Source organism: Apodemus sylvaticus, chromosome 2 (assembly GCF_947179515.1).
Source record: "Apodemus sylvaticus chromosome 2, mApoSyl1.1, whole genome shotgun sequence".
In the NCBI taxonomy this organism is placed as follows: domain Eukaryota; kingdom Metazoa; phylum Chordata; class Mammalia; order Rodentia; family Muridae; genus Apodemus; species Apodemus sylvaticus.
This window is the reverse complement of record NC_067473.1, coordinates 102,732,141-102,756,298: the sequence shown is the minus strand read 5'-3', so window position 1 is coordinate 102,756,298 and position 24,158 is coordinate 102,732,141. Positions and strand designations below refer to the sequence as shown.

At 42.6% G+C, this 24,158-nt stretch overlaps 1 protein-coding gene across 1 annotated transcript in view; it reads left to right on the top strand.

Annotated features, from left to right (window-relative positions):
• Dnah6 (dynein axonemal heavy chain 6) overlaps positions 1–24,158 on the top strand; it is a 196,296-nt gene that overhangs the window by 125,369 nt on the left and 46,769 nt on the right. Inside the window, 11 exon segments of the mRNA XM_052172578.1 lie at positions 5,175–5,417; positions 6,754–6,921; positions 8,078–8,313; positions 9,903–10,164; positions 14,212–14,335; positions 15,041–15,237; positions 16,045–16,248; positions 17,321–17,446; positions 20,411–20,575; positions 21,525–21,592; positions 23,597–23,777. Coding sequence (XP_052028538.1) covers positions 5,175–5,417; positions 6,754–6,921; positions 8,078–8,313; positions 9,903–10,164; positions 14,212–14,335; positions 15,041–15,237; positions 16,045–16,248; positions 17,321–17,446; positions 20,411–20,575; positions 21,525–21,592; positions 23,597–23,777 — 1,974 coding nt within the window.

Below are 24,158 nucleotides of genomic sequence, written 5' to 3'. Positions count from 1 at the left end.
CGGACCTCGCTACTGTATCACAGGGAAGTTTCGAGGGCCTTGTGACTATGCCTGGAATTCCAAAGAGAACCTCCCATTGCTTCAAATCAGCAGATGTTTATCAGCAACTTCTCTGTGCTTGACACTGTTCTGGGGGCAAACTTGTCAGCAAATGCAGACCTGGGTCCCCTGGAATAAGGTTTGGTTCATAAACCGCCCCCCCCCCCCCAAAGCAGGAGTAGGAGTTAACTAGGGGAAAGGAAAAGCTAGACAAAGAAGTCCCAGGCCAGATACTGTTGTTTTTTTTTTTTTTTTTTTTTTTTTTTTTTTTTTTTTGCTTTTTTTTTATTCGATATATATTTTATTTACATTTCAAATGATTTCCCCTTTTCTAGCCCCCCACTCCCCGAAAGTCCCATAAGCCCCCTTCTCTCCCCCTGTCCTCCCACCCACCCCTTCCCACTTCCCCGTTCTGGTTCTGCCGAATACTGCTTCACTGAGTCTTTCCAGAACAAGGGGCCATTCCTCCTTTCTTCTTGTACCTCATTTGATGTGTGGATTATGTTTTGGGTATTCCAGTTTTCTAGGTTAATATCCACTTATTAGTGAGTGCATACCATGATTCACCTTTTGAGTCTGGGTTACCTCACTTAGTATGATGTTCTCTAGCTCCATCCATTTGCCTAAGAATTTCATGAATTCATTGTTTCTAATGGCTGAATAGTACTCCATTGTGTAGATATACCACATTTTTTGCATCCACTCTTCTGTTGAGGGATACCTGGGTTCTTTCCAGCATCTGGCAATTATAAATAGGGCTGCTATGAACATAGTAGAGCATGTATCCTTATTACATGGTGGGGAATCCTCTGGGTATATGCCCAGGAGTGGTATAGCAGGATCTTCTGGCAGTGAGGTGCCCAGTTTTCGGAGGAAACGCCAGACTGATTTCCAGAGTGGTTGTACCAATTTGCAATCCCACTAGCAGTGAAGGAGTGTTCCTCTTTCTCCACATCCTCTCCAACACCTGCTGTCTCCTGAATTTTTAATCTTAGCCATTCTGACTGGTGTAAGGTGAAATCTCAGGGTTGTTTTGATTTGCATCTCCCTAATGACTAATGAAGTTGAGCATTTTTTAAGATGCTTCTCCGACATCCGAAGTTCTTCAGGTGAGAATTCTTTAACTCTGTACCCCATTTTTTAATAGGGTTGTTTGGTTTTCTGGAGTCTAACTTCTTGAGTTCTTTATATATATTGGATATTAGCCCTCTATCTGATGTAGGATTGGTGAAGATCTTTTCCCAATTTGTTGGTTGCCGATTTGTCCTCTTGATGGTGTCCTTTGCCTTACAGAAACTTTGTAATTTTATTAGGTCCCATTTGTCAATTTTTGAACTTAGAGCATACGCTATTGGTATTTTGTTCAGAAACTTTCTCCCTGTACCGATGTCCTCAAGGGTCTTCCCCAGTTTCTTTTCTATTAGCTTCAGAGTGTCTGGCTTTATGTGGAGGTCCTTGATCCATTTGGATTTGAGCTTAGTACAAGGAGACAAGGATGGATCAATTCGCATTCTTCTGCATGCTGACCTCCAGTTGAACCAGCACCATTTGTTGAAAAGGCCATCTTTTTTCCATTGGATGTTTTCAGCCCCTTTGTCGAGGATCAAGTGGCCATAGGTGTGTGGGTTCATTTCTGGATCTTCAATCCTGTTGCATTGATCCGCCTGCCTGTCACTGTACCAATACCATGCAGTTTTTAACACTATTGCTCTGTAGTATTGCTTGAGGTCAGGGATACTGATTCCCCCAGATTTTCTTTTGTTTCTGAGAATAGTTTTAGCTATCCTGGGTTTTTTGTTGTTCCAGATGAATTTGTTAATTGCTCTTTCTAACTCTGTGAAGAATTGAGTTGGGATTTTGATGGGTATTGCATTGAATCTGTATATTGCTTTTTGCAAAATGGCCATTTTAACTATATTGATGCTGCCGATCCATGAGCATGGGAGGTTTTCCCATTTTTTGAGGTCTTCTTCCATTTCCTTCTTCAGAGTCTTGAAGTTCTTGTCATAAAGATCTTTCACATGTTTGGTAAGAGTCACTCCAAGATACTTTATACTGTTTGTGGCTATTGTGAAGGGGGTCATTTCCCTAATTTCTTTCTCAGCCTGCTTATCCTTTGAGTATAGGAAGGCCACTGATTTGCTTGTGTTGATTTTATAACCTGCCACTTTGCTGAAGTTGTTTATCAGCTGTAGGAGTTCTCTAGTGGAGTTTTTTGGGTCACTTAGGTAGACTCATGTCATCTGCAAATAATGATAGTTTGACTTCTTCCTTTCCAATTTGTATCCCTTTAACCTCCTTATGTTGTCAAATTGCCCGAGCTAGTACCTCAGGTACAATATTGAAAAGATAAGGAGAGAGGGGGCAGCCCTGTCTAGTCCCTGATTTTAGTGGGATTGCTTCAAGTTTCTCTCCATTTAGTTTGATGCTGGCTACCGGTTTGCTGTATATTGCTTTTACTATGTTTAGGTATGGGCCTTGAATTCCTGTTCTTTCCAAGACTTTAAGCATGAAAGGATGCTGAATTTTGTCAAATGCTTTTTCAGCATCCAATGAAATGACCATGTGGTTTTTTTTCTTTGAGTCTGTTTATGTAGTGGATTGCATTGACGGATTTCCGTATATTGAACCAACCCTGCATTCCTGGGATAAAGCCTACTTGATCATGGTGGATGATCATTTTGATGTGTTCTTGGATTCGGTTGGCAAGAATTTTATTGAGTATTTTTGCATCGATGTTCATAAGGGAAATTGGTCTGAAGTTCTCTTTCTTTGTTGGATCTTTGTGTGGTTTTGGTATCAGCGTAATTGTGGCTTCGTAGAAGGAATTGGGTAGTGTTCCTTCTGTTTCTATTTTGTGGAATAGTTTGAAGAGTATTGGTGTTAAGTCTTCTTTGAAGGTCTGATAGAATTCTGCACTGAAACCATCTGGTCCTGTGCTTTTTTTTGGTTGGAAGACTTTCTATGACTCCTTCTATTTCTTTAGGCATTATGGGACTGTTTAGATGATCTGTTTGGTCCTGATTTAATTTTGGTATTTGGTATCTGTCAAGGAAATTGTCCATTTCCTCCAGATTCTCCAGTTGTGTTGAATATAGGCTCTTGTAGTAGGATCTGATGATTTTTTTGGATTTCCTCAGTTTCCGTTTTTATATCTCCCTTTTCATTTCTAAGTTTGTTAATTTGGATACTTTGTCTGTGCCCTTTGGTCAGTCTGGCTAAGGGTTTATCTATCTTGTTGATTTTCTCAAAGAACCAACTCCTGGATTCGTTAATTCTTTGTACGGTTCTCTTTGTTTCCAATTGATTGATTTCAGCCCTGAGTTTGATGATTTCCTGTCTTCTACTCCTCCTGGGTGAATTGGCTTCTTTTTGTTCCAGGACTTTCAGGTGTGTCGTTAAGCTGCTAGTGTATGCTCTCTCCATTTTCTTTTTGGAGGCACTCAGGGCTATGAGTTTTCCTCTTAGCACTGCTTTCATTGTGTCCCAAAGATTTGGGTATTTTGTGCCTTCATTTTCATTAAATTCTAAAAAGTCTCTGATTTCTTTCTTTATTTCTTCTTTGGTCAAGGTGTCATTGAGTAGAATATTATTCAGCCTCCATGTGTATGTACGCTTTCTGTTGTTTTTGTTGCTATTGAAAATCACTCTTACACCATAGTGATCTGATAGGAGGCATGGGATTAGTTCGATCATATTATATTTGTTGAGGTCTGCCTTGTGTCCAATTATATGGTCGATTTTGGAGAAGGTACCATGAGGTCCTGAGAAAAAGGTATATTCTTTTGCTTTAGGGTGAAATGTTCTATAAATATCAGTCAAATCCAATTGGTCCAAAGCTTCAATTAGTTTTACCATGTCCCTGTTTAGTTTCTGTTTTCCTGATCGGTCCATTGAAGAGAGTGGAGTGTTGAAGTCCCCCACAATTATTGTGTTAGGTGCAATGTGTGCTTTGAGCTTTAGTAAAGTTTCTTTTACGAATGAGGGTGCCCTTGCATTTGGCGCATAGATGTTCAGAATTGAAAGTTCTTCTTGGTGGATTTTTCCTTTGACCAGCAAGAAGTGTCCTTCTGTGTCTCTTGATGACTTTAAGTTGAAAGTCAATTTTATCTGATATTAGAATGGCTACTCCTGCTCGTTTCCTGTGACCATTGGCTTGTACGATTGTCTTCCAGCCTTTTACTCTAAGGTAGTTTTTATCTTTGACACTGAGGTGTGTCTCCTGTATACAGCAAATTGTAGGGTCCTGTTTCCTTATCCAGTCTGTTAGTCTATGTCTTTTTATTGGGGAATTGAGACCATTGATGTTAAGAGATATTAGGGAATAGTGATTATTACTTCCTGTCATTTTTGATGTTCTTTTTATATTTGAGTGGTTATCTTCTTTTGGGTTTGATGAAGGAAGGTAACTATCTTGCTTTTTCCAGGGTATAGTTTCCCTCCTTGTATTGGAGTTTTCCTCCTATTATTCTTTGCAGAGCTGGGTTTGTGGAAAGATATTGTGTAAATTTGGTTTTGTCATGGAATATCTTGGTTTCTCCATCTATGGTAAATGAGAGTTTTGCTGGGTATACTACAAATGTAGTCTTGGCTGACATTTGTGTTCTCTTAGAGTCTGCATGAGATCTGCCCAGGATCTTCTAGCTTTCATGGTCTCTGGTGAGAAGTCTGGTGTGATTCTGATAGGTCTTCCTTTATATGTTACTTGGCCTTTCTCTCTTACTGCCTTTAATATTCTTTCTTTGTTTAGTGCATTTGGGGTTTTGATTATTATGTGACGGGAGGTATTTCTGCTCAGGTCCAGTCTGTTTGGAGTTCTGTAGGCTTCTTGTATATTCATAGGCATCTCTCTCCTTAAGTTAGGAAAGTTTTCTTCCATAATTTTGTTGAAGATATTTGCTGACCCTTTCTGTTGTAAATCTTCACTCTCATCTATACCTATAATCCTTAGGTTTGGTCTTCTCATTGTATCCTGGATTTCCTGGATGTTCTGGGATACAAGCTTTTTGCATTTTGCATTTTCTTTGACAGTTGAGTCAATGGTTTCTATGGTCAGATACTGTTTCTTAATAATTGAACAATGTGTTGTAAAAGTGACCATCAGAATTTTTTCAGATTGTCTGTTTTATTTACAGTGGCCCAAGGAAGCGCTTCTGTCCGTATCAAAGTCATTTTTCTCAGCCGTCGACACTGGAAGCGAAGAACTAAAAGAAAAGCTTTCCCTCATGTGTGTGAACGTGCACCTGAGCGTCTCCCACATGGCAGAGCGTTACTACAATGAGCTGCGCAGGCGCTACTACACCACGCCCACATCCTACCTGGAGCTCATCAACCTCTACCTGACCATGCTCACCGAGAAAAGGAAGCAGTTAGTTTCGGTACGTTTAGCTTTGCTTAAAGTCAAAACTTTGGAGAGTGAATAAAAGATCTATACACCTGTATTACCCCAAATGCTAAGCATTCGCTCAACCACTGAGCTACGTTTCCCTCTATCTAAAGAACCATCTTCAAACCAAACTCACAACCTGTAATGGCACCCCAAACGGGGTCTTGTTGTGTTGCTGCTAGGGCCTCTCCACTCCTGAATTCTTATATTTTCCTTCATCTATGTGTTGTTGGTCCAATAGAATGAGAACAACACAATAGCACATGAGTTGAGCAGAGACCTCCCTATCTCTGTAGGGCCTAACATGGACGAATACTCTCTTACTAAGCAGAGATGGGTTCTGCATGCTCTACCATGTGCTGATGGTCAGCACCATGACCAAGGGCTTCACTGTCACACACTTCCATGCCACCCGAGCTGTGCCTCTTACATCACAATCTGGAGCCTGTTATGAAAGGTCTGTAAGCTTGAATAGAAGATAACCCTAAACTGGGAGAAATGCACGTCTTCAGTTCCAGCACTTGAACTATGGAGCATGCAGACCAGAAGTTCAAGGCCATCCTCAGCTACACAGTGCGCTTGAAGGCTAACCTGTACTATATGAGATCTCATAAGAACAAAAATTAAATAAGAATTTTTTTAATTTAGAAAATAAACTTTAAAAATACTTATAATTCCTACTTAGATAGATGTAAAATGTAAATAAGATTCTGTGAAGGGAAAAATAAAACAAATACACAAGGCACAGTGTGCATGAAGTGCTTAAACTTTGGCCTGACATGTGAGGCGCCCAGAAATAGAGCCAGTTAACAGGATCCAAAGTTGCAACATTTTAGACAGCGTGCAAGTGGAAGCCCTTGCTACTTAGATATTTAAAGCACCTTTCCTGGGTCCTAGCTTTGTAAATGCACGATTTGTAAGGAACCCAACACTCACCTTTGACTTCTGCCTATTTGAAATGATCTTTTTGACACACCTTCCAAGTAGTGTCTCCTCTTCCTTCAAGAGGAATCCCTGTACTGTGTACCACCTCTGCAGTCCTAGATGAGGGTTTTCACACCTGGGAAGTATTTGGGCCCTTCCCTCAGTGAGCTAAATGGTTCAAGGACAGCCCACAGCTATAACCGGAGGAATCAGATCTAAACACACGGTAAATAAGGTAGCATTGTGTTGCCTACAAAGGTTTCCCCTACTTGTAATAGGTTCACAACTGGAAGTGTTAGAGATTGGTATGATAATTCTGTAGGTATAAAACTTAATGTATAAATATTGAACGATGCCAATCCTCAGCTCATAACACTGTTGTGAAATTTTTTGTTGTCATTTAGGCACGAGATCGGGTAAAGAATGGTCTCACCAAGCTATTAGAAACAAATGTATTAGTAGATAAAATGAAATTAGACCTGTCAGCTTTAGAACCTGTGCTACTACAGAAATCACAAGACGTTGAAGCCCTGATGGAGAAACTAGTGGTGGACCAAGAAAACGCTGATCAGGTATGCAGTGGTGTGGGATAGTCATATGGGCAAGAAGGCTTCCCCTGGAACCTCAAGGATCGCACAGAATAAGTGTATGACCAAATATCTGTCAGGAAGCAACTTAAGGGAAACAGGTTGAGGGCTTACAGTTCATCCTGGCATCAGGAATGTGAGGGAGCTGATCACAGTGTATTCACAATCAAGAAGCAAAGATCAATGAACACCAATGTTCTGTGGGCTTTCTCCATTTTATTCAGTCTTAAGACCCCACATCCCATAAGATGGTGCCAACCCCCATTCAGGGTGGGTCTTCCCTGCTCAGTTAAACCTTTTTTGGAAACAACTTTATAAGCACACCCAGAGTTGTGATTCCATGTCGATCGTAAATTCTGTCAAGTTGACAATCAAGATTAATCCACAGTAAGTGATCATTTTGTTATGTGTGTTATTAGGATAGATACCAGAATCAGTAATACTATTTTTCTAGGAATTCAGTAATGTTTGAAGTTGTAAACAATATCACTTGACCAATCAGAATGGTTCTCCACCAAATTGATACCACTCCGTAATCAGAACTGAGAGTCATGAGAAAAGCAGTATCTGAAATTATAAAATTTCTCCTCCTCCTAACAAGAAGCTGTCTGTTGAGTTTATCACAAGACATGAGATAGACAGCAAATGGACTATAACTTCCATTCACCATTGATCTAACACAAAGGGCAAATATACTTCATTATCCTGGCTCTTCAAATGCAAGTCAGATGTCTTGTATTTTTGGAGTGTTTTAGATTTTTTGTAGATTTTGGAATGTCTGCACACATAGGAGATATATAACACCAGACTCAAGTCTAAATACAAGTCCATTTATGTACGCTTTATAAACATCTTATAGCAACTTTGTACATTTGATCATTTTTAGCTGCCTCCACTTGATTGTCACATGAGGTCACAAATGAAATTATCTGTTTATGGCAGTGTCTGGAGCTCTAAATATTTCAGATTCAGATTTTCCTTACTAAGGATGCTCAGGTCTATAGCCATGCCACCCTGAATGTGCCCCATCTTGTCTGATCTCGGAATCTAAGCAGGGTTGGGCCTAGTTAGTTACTTAGATGGAAGACAAGGATGCTCAGCCTCAGTGAGACCTCTTAAGCAACCTTGCTTCTGTGGTTAGGTCCGTAATGTTGTGCAAGAGGATGAAGCAATAGCAAAGGTGAAAGCTGAAGAGACTCAAGCGATCGCTGACGATGCCCAGAGAGACCTGGAGGAGGCCCTCCCTGCCCTCGAAGCTGCCAATAAAGCGCTGGATTCCTTAGACAAAGCAGATATCTCTGAAATCAGAGTCTTCACAAAGCCCCCCGACTTGGTCATGACTGTGATGGAAGCCATCTCCATCCTCTTAAATGCCAAGTGAGTCACTGGATGCCTGGTGAGATTTCCCTTTCACAGATTTTCTCCTGTCTCACATTTTCCTATATGTATATTTATTCTGTTCTCCAACCACATCTCTTTGGTTTGAGTGGTCACTCAACAAACTTACACAACAAGTGTTTTATTCAGTGACTATTCTATGACAGATAGTGGAAGATATAAAACTATTGTCTATAGAATACAGGCAACTGGGGGGACAGAAAAGATTCTCAGAAATGTGAACCTTGGAAAAAGCAGACAGGCAGTGATTTCATCATGAAAGATCATCATGTGTGTATCATGCCAAGCAGATTTCTTCTTGACAACATTTAGTTTTCGGATTTTCAACAATACAATCATTTTTTAAATTTCATGTACTTCTATATTTTATATAGATAAATATATTCATGTATATGATACATAAAATTATATGGTGTCATATATAATTATATAGCATATATATGTTATATTGTTTGATCAACAGTTTCCTTTCCCTCTTGTCCTCCCTCTCCTTCTTCCACATCCCCTCCCTTTCTCTTCAGAAAAGGGGTGGCCTCCCATGGCTAGCAACTAGCCTTGGCATATCAAGTTGCAGAAAGCCCAGACACATCTAGAAGACATTTTTTAAGACATCCTAGCAAGAGAATTAAAAGATCAAAGTTGAGGCAAAGGATTAAATATAAGAATTACAAGATTTTTAAAATAAAAACTCTAGTTTAAGGGCTAGAGAGATGGCTCAATAGTTAAGAGCACCTGCTGCTCTTCCAGGGGACCCCAGATCAGTTCCCAGCAACCACATCAGCTGGCTCACACACCCCCATAACCCAGGTTTGAGGGAATCCCATGTCTCTTCTGGCCTTCACAGCCACTTCACTCACACTTGCACAATCCCACACACAGACACAAACACATCATTAAAAATAAAAATAAAATAACTCTTCTTACAAACTACTGTTTCTAGCCAGGTGGTGGTGGTGGTACATGCCTTTAATCCCAGCACTTGAGAGAAAGAGGCAGGTGGATCTTTGTAAGTTAAAGGCCAGCCTGGTCCACAGAGTGAATTCCAGGACAGTCAGTCCTACACAGAGAAACCCTATCTTGAAAAGATAGGTAAAACCAGGCAGTGGTGGCACACGCCTTTAATCCCAGCACTTGGGAGGCAGAGGCAGGTAGATTTCTGAGTTTGAGGCCAGCCTGGTCTACAGAGTGAGTTCCAGGACAGCCAGGGCTACACAGAGAAACCCTGTCTCAAAAAAAAAAAAAAAAAAAAAAAACAAAGAAAGAAAAAAAGAAAAGAAAAGATAGAAAGGTAGATAGATAAATAATAAAATTAAAACTACTGTTTCTGTAATGTCTTACATTTCTAAAACTCTCTTATATTTTATTCTTTAGCACATCTAGGTTGTAGATACTAATCATCCAATTCTCTCTCTCCCGAATGAATTAGTTGGGCCATTACTAGAATTACAGTGCCAAGGTTAAAATTCCCCACCTTCTGGGTAATATTATAATGTTCTCACAGGTGTTGAGCTTGGTGTTATCCCGTTGTTGACGGCAATGCTGTTAACTCACCATGGTCTGTCTTTCAGGCCTGACTGGCCAACAGCAAAGCAACTTCTTGGTGACTCTAACTTCCTAAGGAGGCTTTTAGAATATGATAAGGAGAACATAAAGCCTCAGATACTAGCGAAGCTTCAAAGGTACATCAACAATCCTGACTTCGTGCCTGAGAAGGTGGAAAAGGTGTCCAAGGCCTGTAAATCCATGTGTATGTGGGTAAGAGCCATGGACCTGTACTCTCGGGTGGTCAAAGAAGTGGAACCAAAGAGACAGAAACTCCGTGCTGCCCAGGTACCTCACTCAGATTGTGACATTTTATAGAATGGAAGGTCGTGGACAACGGTCACTCACACTCTCTGTGGGAGGCCACTGTGAATCTCTTGTGTGCAATGTGAGAGTTATTGCAGTCCTGAAAAGTAGCTCATTTCTAGAAATAGCAGGCAGAGATGATTTTTCCCCCACAGAAATTTCCTCTAAACTCAGCCTTTTGCAGCATAAGAAGAAAGTGAATATTGAGCAGATCCACGTCCTTAGTAGCGGGGGAGAAAGGGACACCGTGTCTGCAATGCTTGTAACGTCTCTCATAGTCTCCTGTGGGTCTGCGGTCCCACACCTGGTGGTGTCACCTCAGGTGTCAGAACCAAAGAACACAGGCTCAGAACGGAGGTCCTCAGGCTTCTCAAGAAGAACAAAGAATGAACTGTAAGTGGAGCAGGTTACCAAAGCTACAGGTAGTGAACAGGGATGACAAATCCAGAGAGTCAATACTGCTCTAGCTCTGTGATTACCCGACAAGGCTCTGAGTTAAGGCCTCAGCATAGTGAAAAAAAGAGAACCAAGAAAAAGTAGCAGGTGGAGGGAGGGGAGAAAGAAGAAGTCCTAGTCTAGTTCCAGCCTGACAGGAACAAGCAGTGGTTCACCATCACTGGGGGAAGAGAAGCACTTCCCCTATGGCTTGGTGGCCGTGTTCCTGTAAGCAACCCTAATGAAACTCATTAGGTTATTAAAAACAAAAGGCATAAAAGTGGAGGGGAGGCTAGCTAGAAATAGAGGGGAATTGGGGAGAATAAGAGGGGCATAAGAGAGAGTAATGGGAAGTGAATGTGATAAATATATATTATATACATGTATGGAAATATTATAATGAAACACATTATGTATAACTCATATAAGGTAATAAAATGTTCTTATTGTTAACCAATAGCCTGGTTGTGGCCTGTAGACCTTAGTTGGTAGATTTCCAATACAGAGAACTAGTTAAAAATTATTAGTCTCCATCACACATGAATATTCAGTTTGTTTTATAATTTAAAATCATAATCCACCATAGGAACTACTATATCTATTTCTCTATTCATTTTATGATTTATCTTGTTGGCCATTGTCTTAGTTGGGGTTTCTATTTCTGTGAAGAGACACCATGTCCATGGCAACTCTTATAAAGGACAACATTTAATGGGGTTGGCTTACAGGGTCAGAGGTTTAGTCTGTTATCATCATGGCTGGAAGCATGGCAGTGTCCACGCAGGCATGGTGCTATAGGAGCTGAGAGTTCTCTATCTTGCTCTGTAGGCAAACAAGAGAGACTGTCTTTCAGGCATCTAGGAGTAGTGTCTTGAAGACCACTCCTACAGTGATACACTTCCTCTAAATGTCCTAAAACAACCTAAAAGTGCCATTCCCTGGGCCAAGCATATTCAAACCACCACATTCCACTCCCTGGTCCCCATAGGTTTGTTCAAGCACCTGAGGCTCTGGGGACCATACCAAGGCATAGCATAAATGCAAAATATATTTAGTCTAACTTAAAAAGTTCCATACTCTATAACAGTCTCACCAATGTTAAAAGTCCAAAGTTCAAATCTCTTCTGAGATCCATCTATCCCTTAACTATAATCCCTTAAGAAATCAGAATAAAAAAGCAGATCACACACCTTCATCATCATCATGCAGGGTATACATTACCATTCCAAAAAGCCACAGTGAGGAAATACTAGACCAAAACAAGACAGAAAACCACCTAGGCAAACTCCAAACTCTGTTTCCATGTCTGATGTCAAAGCATTCTTCAGATCTCCAACTCCTTTCTGACATTCTCTTAGGCTGATTCCACTCCCTGTTAGCAGCTTTCCTTGGCATGGATCCCATAACTTTGACATCTCTAATGTCTTGGGATATCCAAGGCAACTTCAGCTTTATAGCTTCTTGTTCCACTGTCTGGAATCCACACATGATCCAAAGGGCTTTGGTCACTTCTCCAGCTTTGCCCTCTGAAGCACTCTGGTTGACTCTACTCCACTGCTTCTTGGTGGTCATACCATGGTACTGGCATCTCCAGTATGCTGGGGTCTTCCACTCCAACTAGGTGACACCAAAAGCCTGTCATAGGCTCACTATGTGGTGCCAAGACTCATCATCTTTGCTTGACCCCTTCAGTCCTGGGCCATCAACTGCAACTGATGCTGCACCCTCACCAATGGCCTTTCCTGACTTCTCACAGAGCCAAGCCCCATAGCTGCTCTTCATGACCCCTTCATGCTTTCAAAACTAACACCACCTGGGTGATTCTTACACATTAAGAAGAAGCCCAGCTGTAACATAAGGTACAACCTTGGTAATCTTTGGAACACAGCTTCTTTGTGCTCTCAGAAAACACTTCCCAGAAGATTTCACCTCAGGAATGCTGGTTCTTCTTAATCACTGCTAATTTCTTAGCTCCAGCTAACCAGCATCAATTGTCCCAGTATCCCCTCTCTGACTCTAAAGCCAGAGCCACCTGGCCAAAACTGCCAAGTACTGCTGCTTGCTAGGGCTGGAACATGGCACCCTTGTTTTATTACATTATCACCAACTTTCTGTTTTCCAACTCCTTCACTAAGCTTTGCAATCCTGGAACTTGCTATGTAGATTGACCTTGAACTCAGACATCTGCATGGCTCTGTCTCCTGAATGCAGGGATTAAAGGCATGTATCATCATGCCTGGACTTAAGCTTTTCTTCATCTAGAACTTGCTCTGTCCCAGGCTTGCCTTGAACTCAGAGATCTGCTTGCCTTTGTCTCCTGTACCAACATGCCTGACCCATGCCTTGGCTTTTCCATGGCCACTATTCCTGATCAAAAGCCTGTGTCTTCCAGCCTTAAGACCTAGAGCACAAATGTGCTCTCCATTTCTGGATTGTAGTTTATTCCAGATTAAAAGTCCAAATGAAAACACTAACCAGGTAATAACACCTAACATGACAACTATTACTTGCTCAAAAGCAAACACAAACAATAAGCTTAGTTGGGTGGGATCCTGCCCTGATATCACCACTTCCTTATCTGTTTATCTCTTTGAACACAGGATTCAGCTCCATTTCACTTTCTAGTATCCTTTATTACTTGAACCATACATTTTATATTTTTCCTTTCTAAACTTGATAATAAAACCCTCTTCATGAGACTAAACCAGAGAACAAAGTTCTCTGGGCTTTTTTTTTGTAGTGCAAATAATATAAATCTCATTATCTTAGCCTCAGGTAGATGCTTCAGAAAAAGGCAAAAGACAACCACATTCTTCACCAAAATATCACAAGAACAGTCTCTAGTCTACACACTGAAATTCTTCAGAAGAAATTCTTCTTCACTGAAACTTCTTAGGCTAGGTCTACACAGTTCAAATCACCAGCACCAACATCGTCCATATTCCTACTACAATGGCCCATTAAGCCTTCACTTAAAGCATTCCGCTACTTTTCAATGTCCCAAAATCCACATTCCTCCAAACAAAAGCATGTTCAGGCCTATCACAGCAATACCCCAGTCCCTGGTACCAACTATTGCCTTAATTAGGGTTTTATTATTGTGAAGACACACCATAACTTACCAAGAGACGCCAAGGCAGCCACACCCACTCCAACAAGGCCACACCTCCTAATAGTACCACTCCCTGGGCCAAGCATATTCAAAGTTCCACGGCATTGTTCTTGTTGTTACTTTGTTTGCTTGTTTCTAGTCTTTTACTTTATGGAGAGGAGGGGAGTTCATGTATTCTAGGATGACCTTAAACTTGATATGTAACCAGTGATGGCTCTTGCTTCTAACTACAGTTGTTAGGATTACAGTTGTGTGCATACCCCACCATGCCTGGTTTTATGAAGCACTAGGAATCAAACCTAAGGCTTCATACATGCTACACAAGTATCCTACCAACCAAGCTACATCCTAGCAATCCCAATCTGTGTGAGATGGAAGTCTTTGGGGATATGTTAAAATGAACATAAGCCATACTTTTATCCAATTTTACACATAGGCAAGTCAATCTTTGTGGGACTCATCTTCTTGCTTGCTTTTGTTAGGCTGAACTTGATGCTACAATGGCTACCCTGAGAGAAAAGCAAGCATTGTTGAAGCAAGTGGAAGATCAAATAAAGACTTTGCAAGATGAGTACGACAAAGGCGTGAATGAGAAAGAAAGTCTGGGTAAGAGACTCATGACTCATTTTGGACAGGAAAGGCCTCATTTCCAAAAGGAGGAAGAGTTTTCAGACTCAGATCATAGCATTTTAAAAGACCTTATTTTATTTTTAATTATGTCTATACATGTGTGTGGAAAACACCTAAGTACAGATGCCCCAAAGCCAGAGTTACGGTCAGTTGTGAGCCATCTAACACGTGTGCTGGGAACCACACTCAAGTCCTTTTCAGAAGCAGAAACCATTTGCACCTGATGAGCCATCTCCCCAGCTCCCAGATTTCAGCTTTAACCTAACATGCAGGATGTACTTCCAGTACTTGTCCTTCTTTCGTGAGTTTTCTAGAACCAGATGAGAAGAATGAAGATGTTACATAAATTCACCATCTTACATACAAAACAGCTCATTTGAACATTCATGTTATAACTCAAAAGAACACACGACTTTGGTCTAGACAATAAATACAGCAGGCCTATAGAGAATACTGTCTCCAGCAAGAGTAAGGAGCACACAGGAAGTTCTTAGCATGGAAGAGGCTAGGAGTAGCTCTGCAACATACACACACAGGGAAATGGTGTGAGCGTTTGTAGAGATGACTTGACATCGTTAGCTACGTAACAATAGCTCGTTTGGAAACCAAAGCAAGCCAGTCAACTCTTAGTAATTTGGAAAATAGTGACTAACCTGACCAGATGTTCTCAAAATCACCCAGCCAAGAATATGGCCCTGACCAAAGCACGCCTGGTACGTGCTGGAAAGCTGACGGCTGCACTAGGAGATGAGCAGGTTCGGTGGGAAGAGAGCATCGAGAAGTTCCAGGAGGAGATAGCAAACATCGTTGGAAACGTGTTCATAGCAGCAGCCTGTGTGGCTTACTATGGGGCTTTCACAGCCCAGTACAGACAGCTGGTGAGTGACAGCGCTGTGTGGAGTGGCAAGAAGCAAGAGGAACTTGGCGGGGTATGGAGGACTCCTTTTCCTAGGTTTAAATGGAAGTTCTCCACTACAGCAATTCACCATGGCAGAAGTATATGTCATATTTACACACACACACACACACACACACACACACAGACCTTCACCTCTCTCATTGGCTGGTGACCTACATTGTAAAGCTAGTCATCACTCAACACAATAACCTTGGGGATAGGAGGGATACAGTGAAGCCCCTACCTTCATGTCAGAAATGGAATATAAACTCAATGTGTGTGAAGAGATAAGCATAGAGCACTTGAGAAAGGAGACAGGAAGAAGCAAAACACTGGATGAATCTGTGTTTTCCAGAACCTTTGCCATATATATTTAATATATATATTACAAAAAAGGGCCTCACTCGAGTCCTTTGCAAGAGCAGTAAGCATTTGAGAATACACACACACACACACACATATATATATATATATATATATATATATATATATTCTGTCTACATGCACTTTCCAAAGTACCAAATTAACAGGAAGAATTGCATAGTCATTTTTTATTAGATAACTTCCTAAAAATGTTCACCTTCATGAGCAATGGAACATAGTCTTGGAGTCACCCAGACTCAGAAACCACTTAGGGATCCTCAGGTTCAGAGTGATTGGTCCCTTGTTGGGGAGGAGGGGAAAGAGTTCTGTATTATACCTGGAGTAATAGTAATGACCCCGTCTAGCCATCCCAGCTGCAGCTTCCTGCTGCTTTCCATCACATATTAAATGCTCCTTCTTACAGCTCATAGAGTGCTGGATTGACTCCTGTCTGGCCCTGGACATCCCCATTGACCCCTCCTTCAGCCTTATTAACATTCTTGGCGACCCCTATGAAATTCGGCAGTGGAACACAGATGGACTGCCCAGAGACTTGATATCAACTGAGAATGGCATTTTGGTTACTCAGGGAAGAAGGTGGCCTTTGATGATTGATCCCCAAGATCAGGTGTGTAACAAACGCTGATGAGAGAGTGGTCCTCTGCTGAATATAACAGTAAGAAAGAATTTTTAACATGATTGAAAAGACCACAGGAGACTTAGATTTAGGGAGTAGAGAAGGCTTCTCCTAGGAGTCCCTCATCTCACAGAAGTACTCAGTTCTGTAAAAAATCAGAAGGGACCTGCTTGAGAGCCCTCTACTCTCCATTTTGATTGATTTTGGTTAGAAGGTTGGCTTCTGGCTTTCCATTTTCTACTGGGGAGCGTATAAAATGGCAGAAATGCATGATAATGAATGCATCCTTTTACCCTAAAAGTCTGAAGAATCAAGATGAAGTCAGAAATAAATGGAATTGGGGCAAGCCTGTCTTCAGTTACAGATGCCTGCTATCTGATTTCTTAAATGCAAAGTGAGGATTAGAACAGGAAGCCCCTGAGAAAGTCACAGAAAGGAAGCTGACTGTCTGTCTTAGTGAGGGTTTCATTGCTCTGAAGAGACACCATGACCAAAGCAACTCTTAAAAAGGACATTTAATTGAGTCTGGCTTACAGTTTCAGAGGTTCAGTCCATTATCATCAAGGTAGAAAGCATGGCAGCGTGCAGGCAGACATGGTGCTGGAGAAGGAGCCAAGTTCTATATCTTGATCCTAAGACAGAACCAGGAGAAGACAGTCTTTTGCAGGCAGCCAGGAAGAGGGTCACTCTTCTGACCTGAGTGGAGCCTGGGCATAGGACCTCAAAGCCCACCCCTAGTGACTCACTTCCTCCAACAAGGCCACACCTCCTAATGTTGTCACTTCCCATGGGCCAAACAAATTTAAATTACTAAACTGCCAAAAACCTGGGCTTTCCTGGGTGGCTCTTCTCTTCCTTTGTTTTAAATTTGAACAAAAAGAGAAATCTCAAACACTGGATTTAAAGGGTTTTTATTGGGGAAAGGAAATTTTTGTTTGTTTTGTTTGAGAGAGGGTTTGTTTTTTTATATCTCCATTTTAGTTCTACACTGAACATCTCTAAACTTTATTCAAGAACCGTCCACATTCCTGACATTTGACCTTCTCTGTGCTTTCTCACACAGGCCAATCGCTGGATCAGAAACAAGGAAAGCAAGAGTGGGTTAAAGGTCATTAAGCTTACAGACACCAATTTCTTACGAATACTGGAAAATTCCATCCGATTGGGTTTACCTGTCTTACTGGAAGAGGTTCGTTTTCACTTTGCCATTTCATGTTAATTCCTAGCTGTCAGATGTCTGGAATGCTGTACAAGTCAATAGACCACACCTGCACGTGTGAAGGACACCAGTCAAGTCCATTTTCAAGTGGGTCAAACCAGCTGCTACTCTAGTAGTAAATTCTCAGATGAGCTGGGATCTGTTGGCTGAAAGAATCTTTCACCCCACTATTTTGTAGCTAAGAATCCCTACTTACTGTGCTACTCATTCCCAAGCCTTGCTGCAGGCCTTAAAGGACAAAAGAAATCAAAGCAGTAATGATAGCAGGAACCCCTGTCTACATGCGTGTCCTATACTAATGATGAAACACGAACTATTCTGGTAGACATAATCATTACTTCTACTTGGGCATAAGGTCAGATTAAAGAGATCAATATTAAAAATGAACTTTTTTTTAGGCAACTCTCGTGTCTACAGGCTAGTCTCAAACTTACTATGTAGCCCAAAATTACCTTGAACTCTTGATCCACCTCCCTCTTGATCTACCTCCTAAATTCTGGGATTACAGCTATGTGTCACCAAAGCTGGGTTTTGCAGTGTTGGTAATAGGACTTGGGTCTTTAGGCATGCTGGGCAAGCCAGCTGAGCTACGCTCACATACCGCAGAGGAGTGGCTCACTGAGTGAGGATGCTCTCCCTCACTCAGTGAGGTTTGTCACCCCAGATTGATGCTGCTTACACCACTCTCTCATCCTGCGAGCATTTAAGAACAAAGGGTATAGGCAGGTTCCCTGCCCTCAAAAGCACACAGGCTCAGTGGGAACAAAGACTGTAAAGAAACAAAAGAAAGGAAGGAGGTGATGGGGAGGAGGAGATCTTTCAAACAAAAGCTTTGAAAGAACAAGCAGGGTACAGAGATGGCAAGAGCAATGACCAATGGCAAGAGCAGGGCATGACCCTGGTCAAGTTGCATCCTCTTGCTAGGATGCTCATAGGGCAGTCTGAGCGAGGCAAGTCCTCAGCTGAGGAGCCCTCTCCTCAGAGGACTCTAGGTTTTCTCAAGTTAACAACAAAAACTAACCAGCACAGGTCCTGGAGAAGGGGAGATTTAAGCTGGGACTTCTGTCTCAGCTGGTCCAAGCAAGAAGGTCTCTCAGGCCAGGGGACTCAGACACCATGAATATTGCCTAATGAACATACTTGTCTTCTCTAAGAGAATAAGGGATAAATAAAAGTGTGAGCTATGACCACTATGTAGAAGTATCTCTGATTCAGCACAAAACATGCTCAGAGATGGCACTGACCTGTGGTAACTTAGCTGCAGTCCTTTCATGGTAACAAGGACCAATAATTAGTATGATGTCATCCCAAACATTTGCGGGAGCCAAATGGTCATGATTTGGTTCTTAGTATCCTCACTTCAACCTTACTATTAGATGGGTTGATTACTAATAGAGAGCTACTATTATTATCCCATTCTTCCAGTGTAGAAAGAAGTTGAACTATCTGCTCAGTCTTGACTGCTGAGAAAATTCAAAATGGATTACAATCCTCCCCTTCAAACCACATTGAGCCCCAGAGCCTCACTGCAGCCAAGCTTTGGCCAACACAGAGAAGGTCCTAGAGTGAATCCCAGGCCCTGCCTCATGTCGTGTTACAGAGGGAAGTCTCCGGAAGACTTTGGCATAGTTAAATTAGCTTCAACTGTGCTCTCAACTTGTGTTTGCTTTGAGACACAGAGGTCCCAGGGACTTTCCTCTTTCACAGCAGAGGACAAAGTTCCTTCCATAATCTTGTGCCCCTGTTCAAAAGCAGGAGACAGTTGGAAGTCAGGCCCCCAGCCAGGGACAGGATGCTGCCACCGGGCCTTCCCTGCCCTCCAGGGCGTGAAGTCATTACCCTGGTACTCGTTCTTAGATCCTCTCCGCATTTGCCACAGTGGTTCTGTCAGACCCTTTTCCCACCCATTTATGACTGTGAAACTGATCTTGTATGTCCCAGTGCTTCCTGTGGAGGCCAGGAGGAGGTGGGCCATGGGTTGTACATGCATGTGGAGCTCAGAAGCTGACTACAGATGACTTCCTTTTTCGACCTACACCTTGTTTTTGGAACCAGGGTCTCTCACTGAACCAGGAGCTCACCAATTAAGTACACAGCCTTAAATGATCTCAAGGCAGATTATTAACCTGGCTACAAGGGCAAGCAGAAGTTCAGTCCTTTTTGAGATCAAGAGGTACTTTCAGAAAAATGAATAGGCACAAAGACCTACAGAAAGGGCTTAAGCAAAACCCACAGTTTTTCTCATCCGAACTCACGGCACCAAATGAAGGGGCTTAAAAAGGGGAGAATTGGGGGTTAAGGGACTGTGGCATGGCGGTGTAGGGAAGAGGGTGCCCAGGCAGGCCCCTGTCCAGGCACTTTTTCTCCCTGAGGGACCACACACACACAGGCATGGTAGAGAATAGAGTTTATTCAGAGTAGTGGATGGGAGTTAGTGGTAGAGAAAGGCAGAGAGAGAGAGAGAGAAGAAAGAGAAGTGGAGTGGAGGCCGGCCATGACCACGGGGAGAGGGGGGAGAGCCTAAGGGGCAGAGGGGTAAGAATATGTGGGAGAGCAGAGAGAGAGCAAAGAGAGAGGAGGAGCAAGTAGCCCCTTTTATAGTGGGCCAGCTCTATGGGGCGGGGCATACCTGGCTATTGCCAGGTAGGTGTGGGGTGGAGCTTAGACAGAATACCAACACCTACTTGTCTGCAGACAGCTGAGGAGTAGGTCACCCAGCACTCAGGTCCCATCCAGCCTTTCTTCTACTAGCTTAGTTCTCACAGAGACAAGCAGCACGTGAGACCATCCAAAATAAACTGCCTTCGTGTTAGGAAACATGATTGCGGGGAAAAGTACACATTCAAAGTAAATTCTGAGGCCCTTAAATGACAAGTTGGCGGCATTCATTTTCAACTCCTTGCTTTTTGCATTTTTTCCATTTTTTTTTTCAAGCTCAAAGAAGTCTTGGATCCAGCCCTGGAGCCCATCCTTTTAAAGCAGACCTTCATGAGTGGCGGAAGACTGCTCATCCGCCTTGGAGATTCGGACATCGATTATGACAAGAGTTTCAGGTTTTACATGACCTCCAAAATGCCGAATCCCCACTACCTGCCTGAGGTGCATATGAGCTGTTAGTCTGGAACTTTCCACCCAGCTGAATTATGTGTGATAAGTCTCTAAGGCTTGTGGGCTCCCACCTACCTGCAGGGATCCACCTAGGACCTCTCCTGCCCTCCCTTTCTCTCTGCCACCCTCCCTTCCTGTCACAGGACACAAGTGCCCCACCCAGACAGTTCCCAGAGCAATGGCCTATCTCACCGAACTGCTCAAGTGTCCATGTCTATACTCCCAAATAAAAGTGTCACCTGTTGGAGAACTCGGGTGACTGGGTGAACTTAGAGAATCGTTGGCTAGAGTCCCTTACTCTAGTGTTGTTAGACATGGCAGAAGGTACTACCTTTCTCCCTCTCCTTGCCACTTATTTATTCAAGAGAAGTCTGAATATTCTGAGAGTATACTAATAGCTTCACATAAAATGTTACGATGAAATGAAAGAGGTAAAGCTCATTTCGTTACAAATAAAGCTCCTTTTTAGCAAAGCCATTATGTTCAAGTCGCTATCTATAACCGAGTGGTTTTATTACCTTGATTGGTCCCCATGGATACCCTATTAATTCTCTAATAACTCTCAGAAACTAAATCTTGACAGAGATGAAAAGGCTTCCCCAACAGGAAAGCCCTGAAGTGTGCAGCTGGAATTCAAACCTGAGTTCTTGATTCTAAAGTGCTGCCGGCGACCTTTCTTCTGGCTCACCAATCCTTCGACCATCATGTAGGAGCCTGGGCGGAGGGGGGAGGGAGGACATTACCACTCCCACTGGCAAAGAAAATCATGTCTGAATTTTGAAAGCCATGCTCTGCTTGGCATATGTGCCTCGGCATGTGCATAGTCAGACAAGGGATGCGTCTTCTGGATAACAGGGAATCCTGGTTACGTTTAAAAAACAAAAACATCTGTTGCACAGCCTACACTTGGGCATTCATGTGCTTCACGCTTCTTCTCCAGGTGTGCATTAAAGTCACCATCATCAACTTCACTGTAACCAAGTCGGGTCTGGAGGATCAGTTGCTAAGGTAACCGGAACAAGAGAGTATGGGTGGGAAGCTGGGAGATGATCACGGGTTCCCTAATGTCTTATTGAGAAGGGTTTTTGATGTTTATCTTTTATATTTAATCCTGTGTATGCCTGTTTGTCTCTGTGTATCTGTACTCGACTGTGTATGCCTGTTTGTCTCTGTGTATCTGTACTCGACTGCAAATACCTTCAGAGCAAAAAATGGCATCAGATCCCTTGGAGTTACAGGAGGTTATAACCACCCTCTGAGGGTGCTGGGAAAGAAACCTGGGGCTTCTGCAAGAGTAGTCTGCACTCTTAGCCTCTGAATGAGCTTTCTAGCCATTGTTTAAAAAAAATTGACAGAGAAAAACAGATAATAAATCCCCCAAAATATATATCAGACCCTATCAAATTTACAGCTAAACAGGTCTTTTTTTAAATGTGATCTCAAACTCTATAAACACTATCGATAGTATTATTTTAACAATGTATTCATTGAACTTATTCCTTGTCTATACACACATAAACATGCATCTGAAGACTTCATTACCGTTTATGTGTATCATGTTATGTATTTATATTATTATGTACAGTGCTTTACTATTTTATTACATTCTACTTACTGTGTGTGTCCACGTGTTGTGGGCACCTGTACTTCAGCACTCAGGACAAGCACAGGAGTTGGTGCCTTCCCTCCCCTGCATGGGTCTCGGGATTGACATCAAGTCTGCAGGCTCAGCAGCAGGCACTGGTAACTACTGAGCCATCACGGTGGCCCATGTAGAGGGAGAGCCTTAGAAGGATGCTCCTGAGAGCATGCCTCCCTCTAAGGAGGGCACTAGATGTGGAGACGGAACTGACAAAAGACAAAATCTTTCCATCTTTTGCTTTGTTATAATTATAAATTCACGTATTATGTATGCAGAAGAATTGCTTCTTTGAGGCGGTAAGGTTTCATAATCTCCCGAGTCAGCATTTTTTTCAGTCCCGTGTAGAATGTTCCTACTTCCAGCTTGGCATAGGCGAGCATTAGTGAATGGCACTGACCGATTAAACTGGTGAAATGCTTCCCTCCAAACAAGTCGGGTCCGTGAAAGCAATGGTGGAGACCAGACCTCGAACACACAGACTGGGAATCAGAGCTGCATTTATGGCTGGGGAGACACAGTCCATAAAGTGCCGGTTGGGCAAACAGAGGGACCTGAGTTCAGTTTTTCTATTTATTTATTGATTGATCGATCGATTGATTGATTGATTGATTGATTTAATGGGGAGTGTCATATCCACGGGCCGTGGAGCATGTATAGAAGTCTGAGAACCACCTGTCCAAGTTCGTAATCTCTTTTCGCTGTGTGGGACCCAGGAGTTGAGCTCAGGTCATCTGCCCTGGTACCGAGCACCTTTACCTGCTGAGCTGTCTCTGGGGCTCTTAGGACCTCAGTTCATTTCCCAGATCTCACATAAAAAGCCATGTGTGGTGGCCCAGGCCTGTGATCCCAGTGCTGGGGAGGTAGAGGTGGGCAGATACCTGGAGATCGGCAGCCGGCCAGCCTCGCCTAATAGCTGAGCTCCAGGCCAATAAAGCCAGTCTCAAAATAAGTTGGACAGCACTGTTGAAGAACACCACCAGAAGTCATCATGTGGCCTCCATCTGCACACACACACACACACACACACTCACAAGCTCACACACTCATAAGCCCACACACTTGTGCACACACAGACACACACTCACACAGACACATGCACGCACACAGTCCAAATAAATCAGTACATATACAAGTAAATAAACCATTGGCTGCTGTTCTCTGAGCAGCTGTACTGCCAACCCAGCAAACCAGAGTTGCTGTGCTTTCAGATTCAACTACATAGCATTCCCAATGCCGGCTTACAGAATACTTGGGGGCGGGCAGGCGGGCGGGGGCTGGGGGGACAGTCACACCCACACCCAGGGCAGGAAGCAGCAGTGACTTAGGGGAACTGAGAAGTGGTAATCCAGGTCTTTCAACTTCGGTTCTAGTGATGTCGTGCGACTTGAGAAACCTGAGCTGGAGGAACAGAGAATCCAGCTCATCGTGAGGATCAACAGTGATAAAAATCAGCTGAAATCGATCGAAGACAAAATCCTGAAACTGCTCTTTACGTCTGAAGGAAATATTCTGGATAATGAAGAACTCATTGATACACTCCAGGACTCAAAGGCAAGTGACATAGCCTTAGTGTGTACAGAGAACGTGTTAATCAATCCACGACAGTGTGGGGCCTGTCCCACCACTCAAGAAGCTGAGGCAGGAGGATTAAAAAAAAAAAAAAGAAAGACGCATGCTAACCTGGACTACAGTGAATTACAGAGGAGCATAGGTTATGTAGAGGAACTCAGTCTCAAAACAACAAATGTGTGCTGCTTTACAAGTCAGAGTTTTGGGGCTAGCTGACACCCTGATGGCTCCGATGCAGCACCCTCTTCTGGCATCTGCCAGCACTGCACACAGGTGGTGCATAGACATACATGCAGTCAAAACACCCATATACATAAAATAAACATTTTAGTAAGTCATAGCTTCAGGATCTGAGGGCTCTAT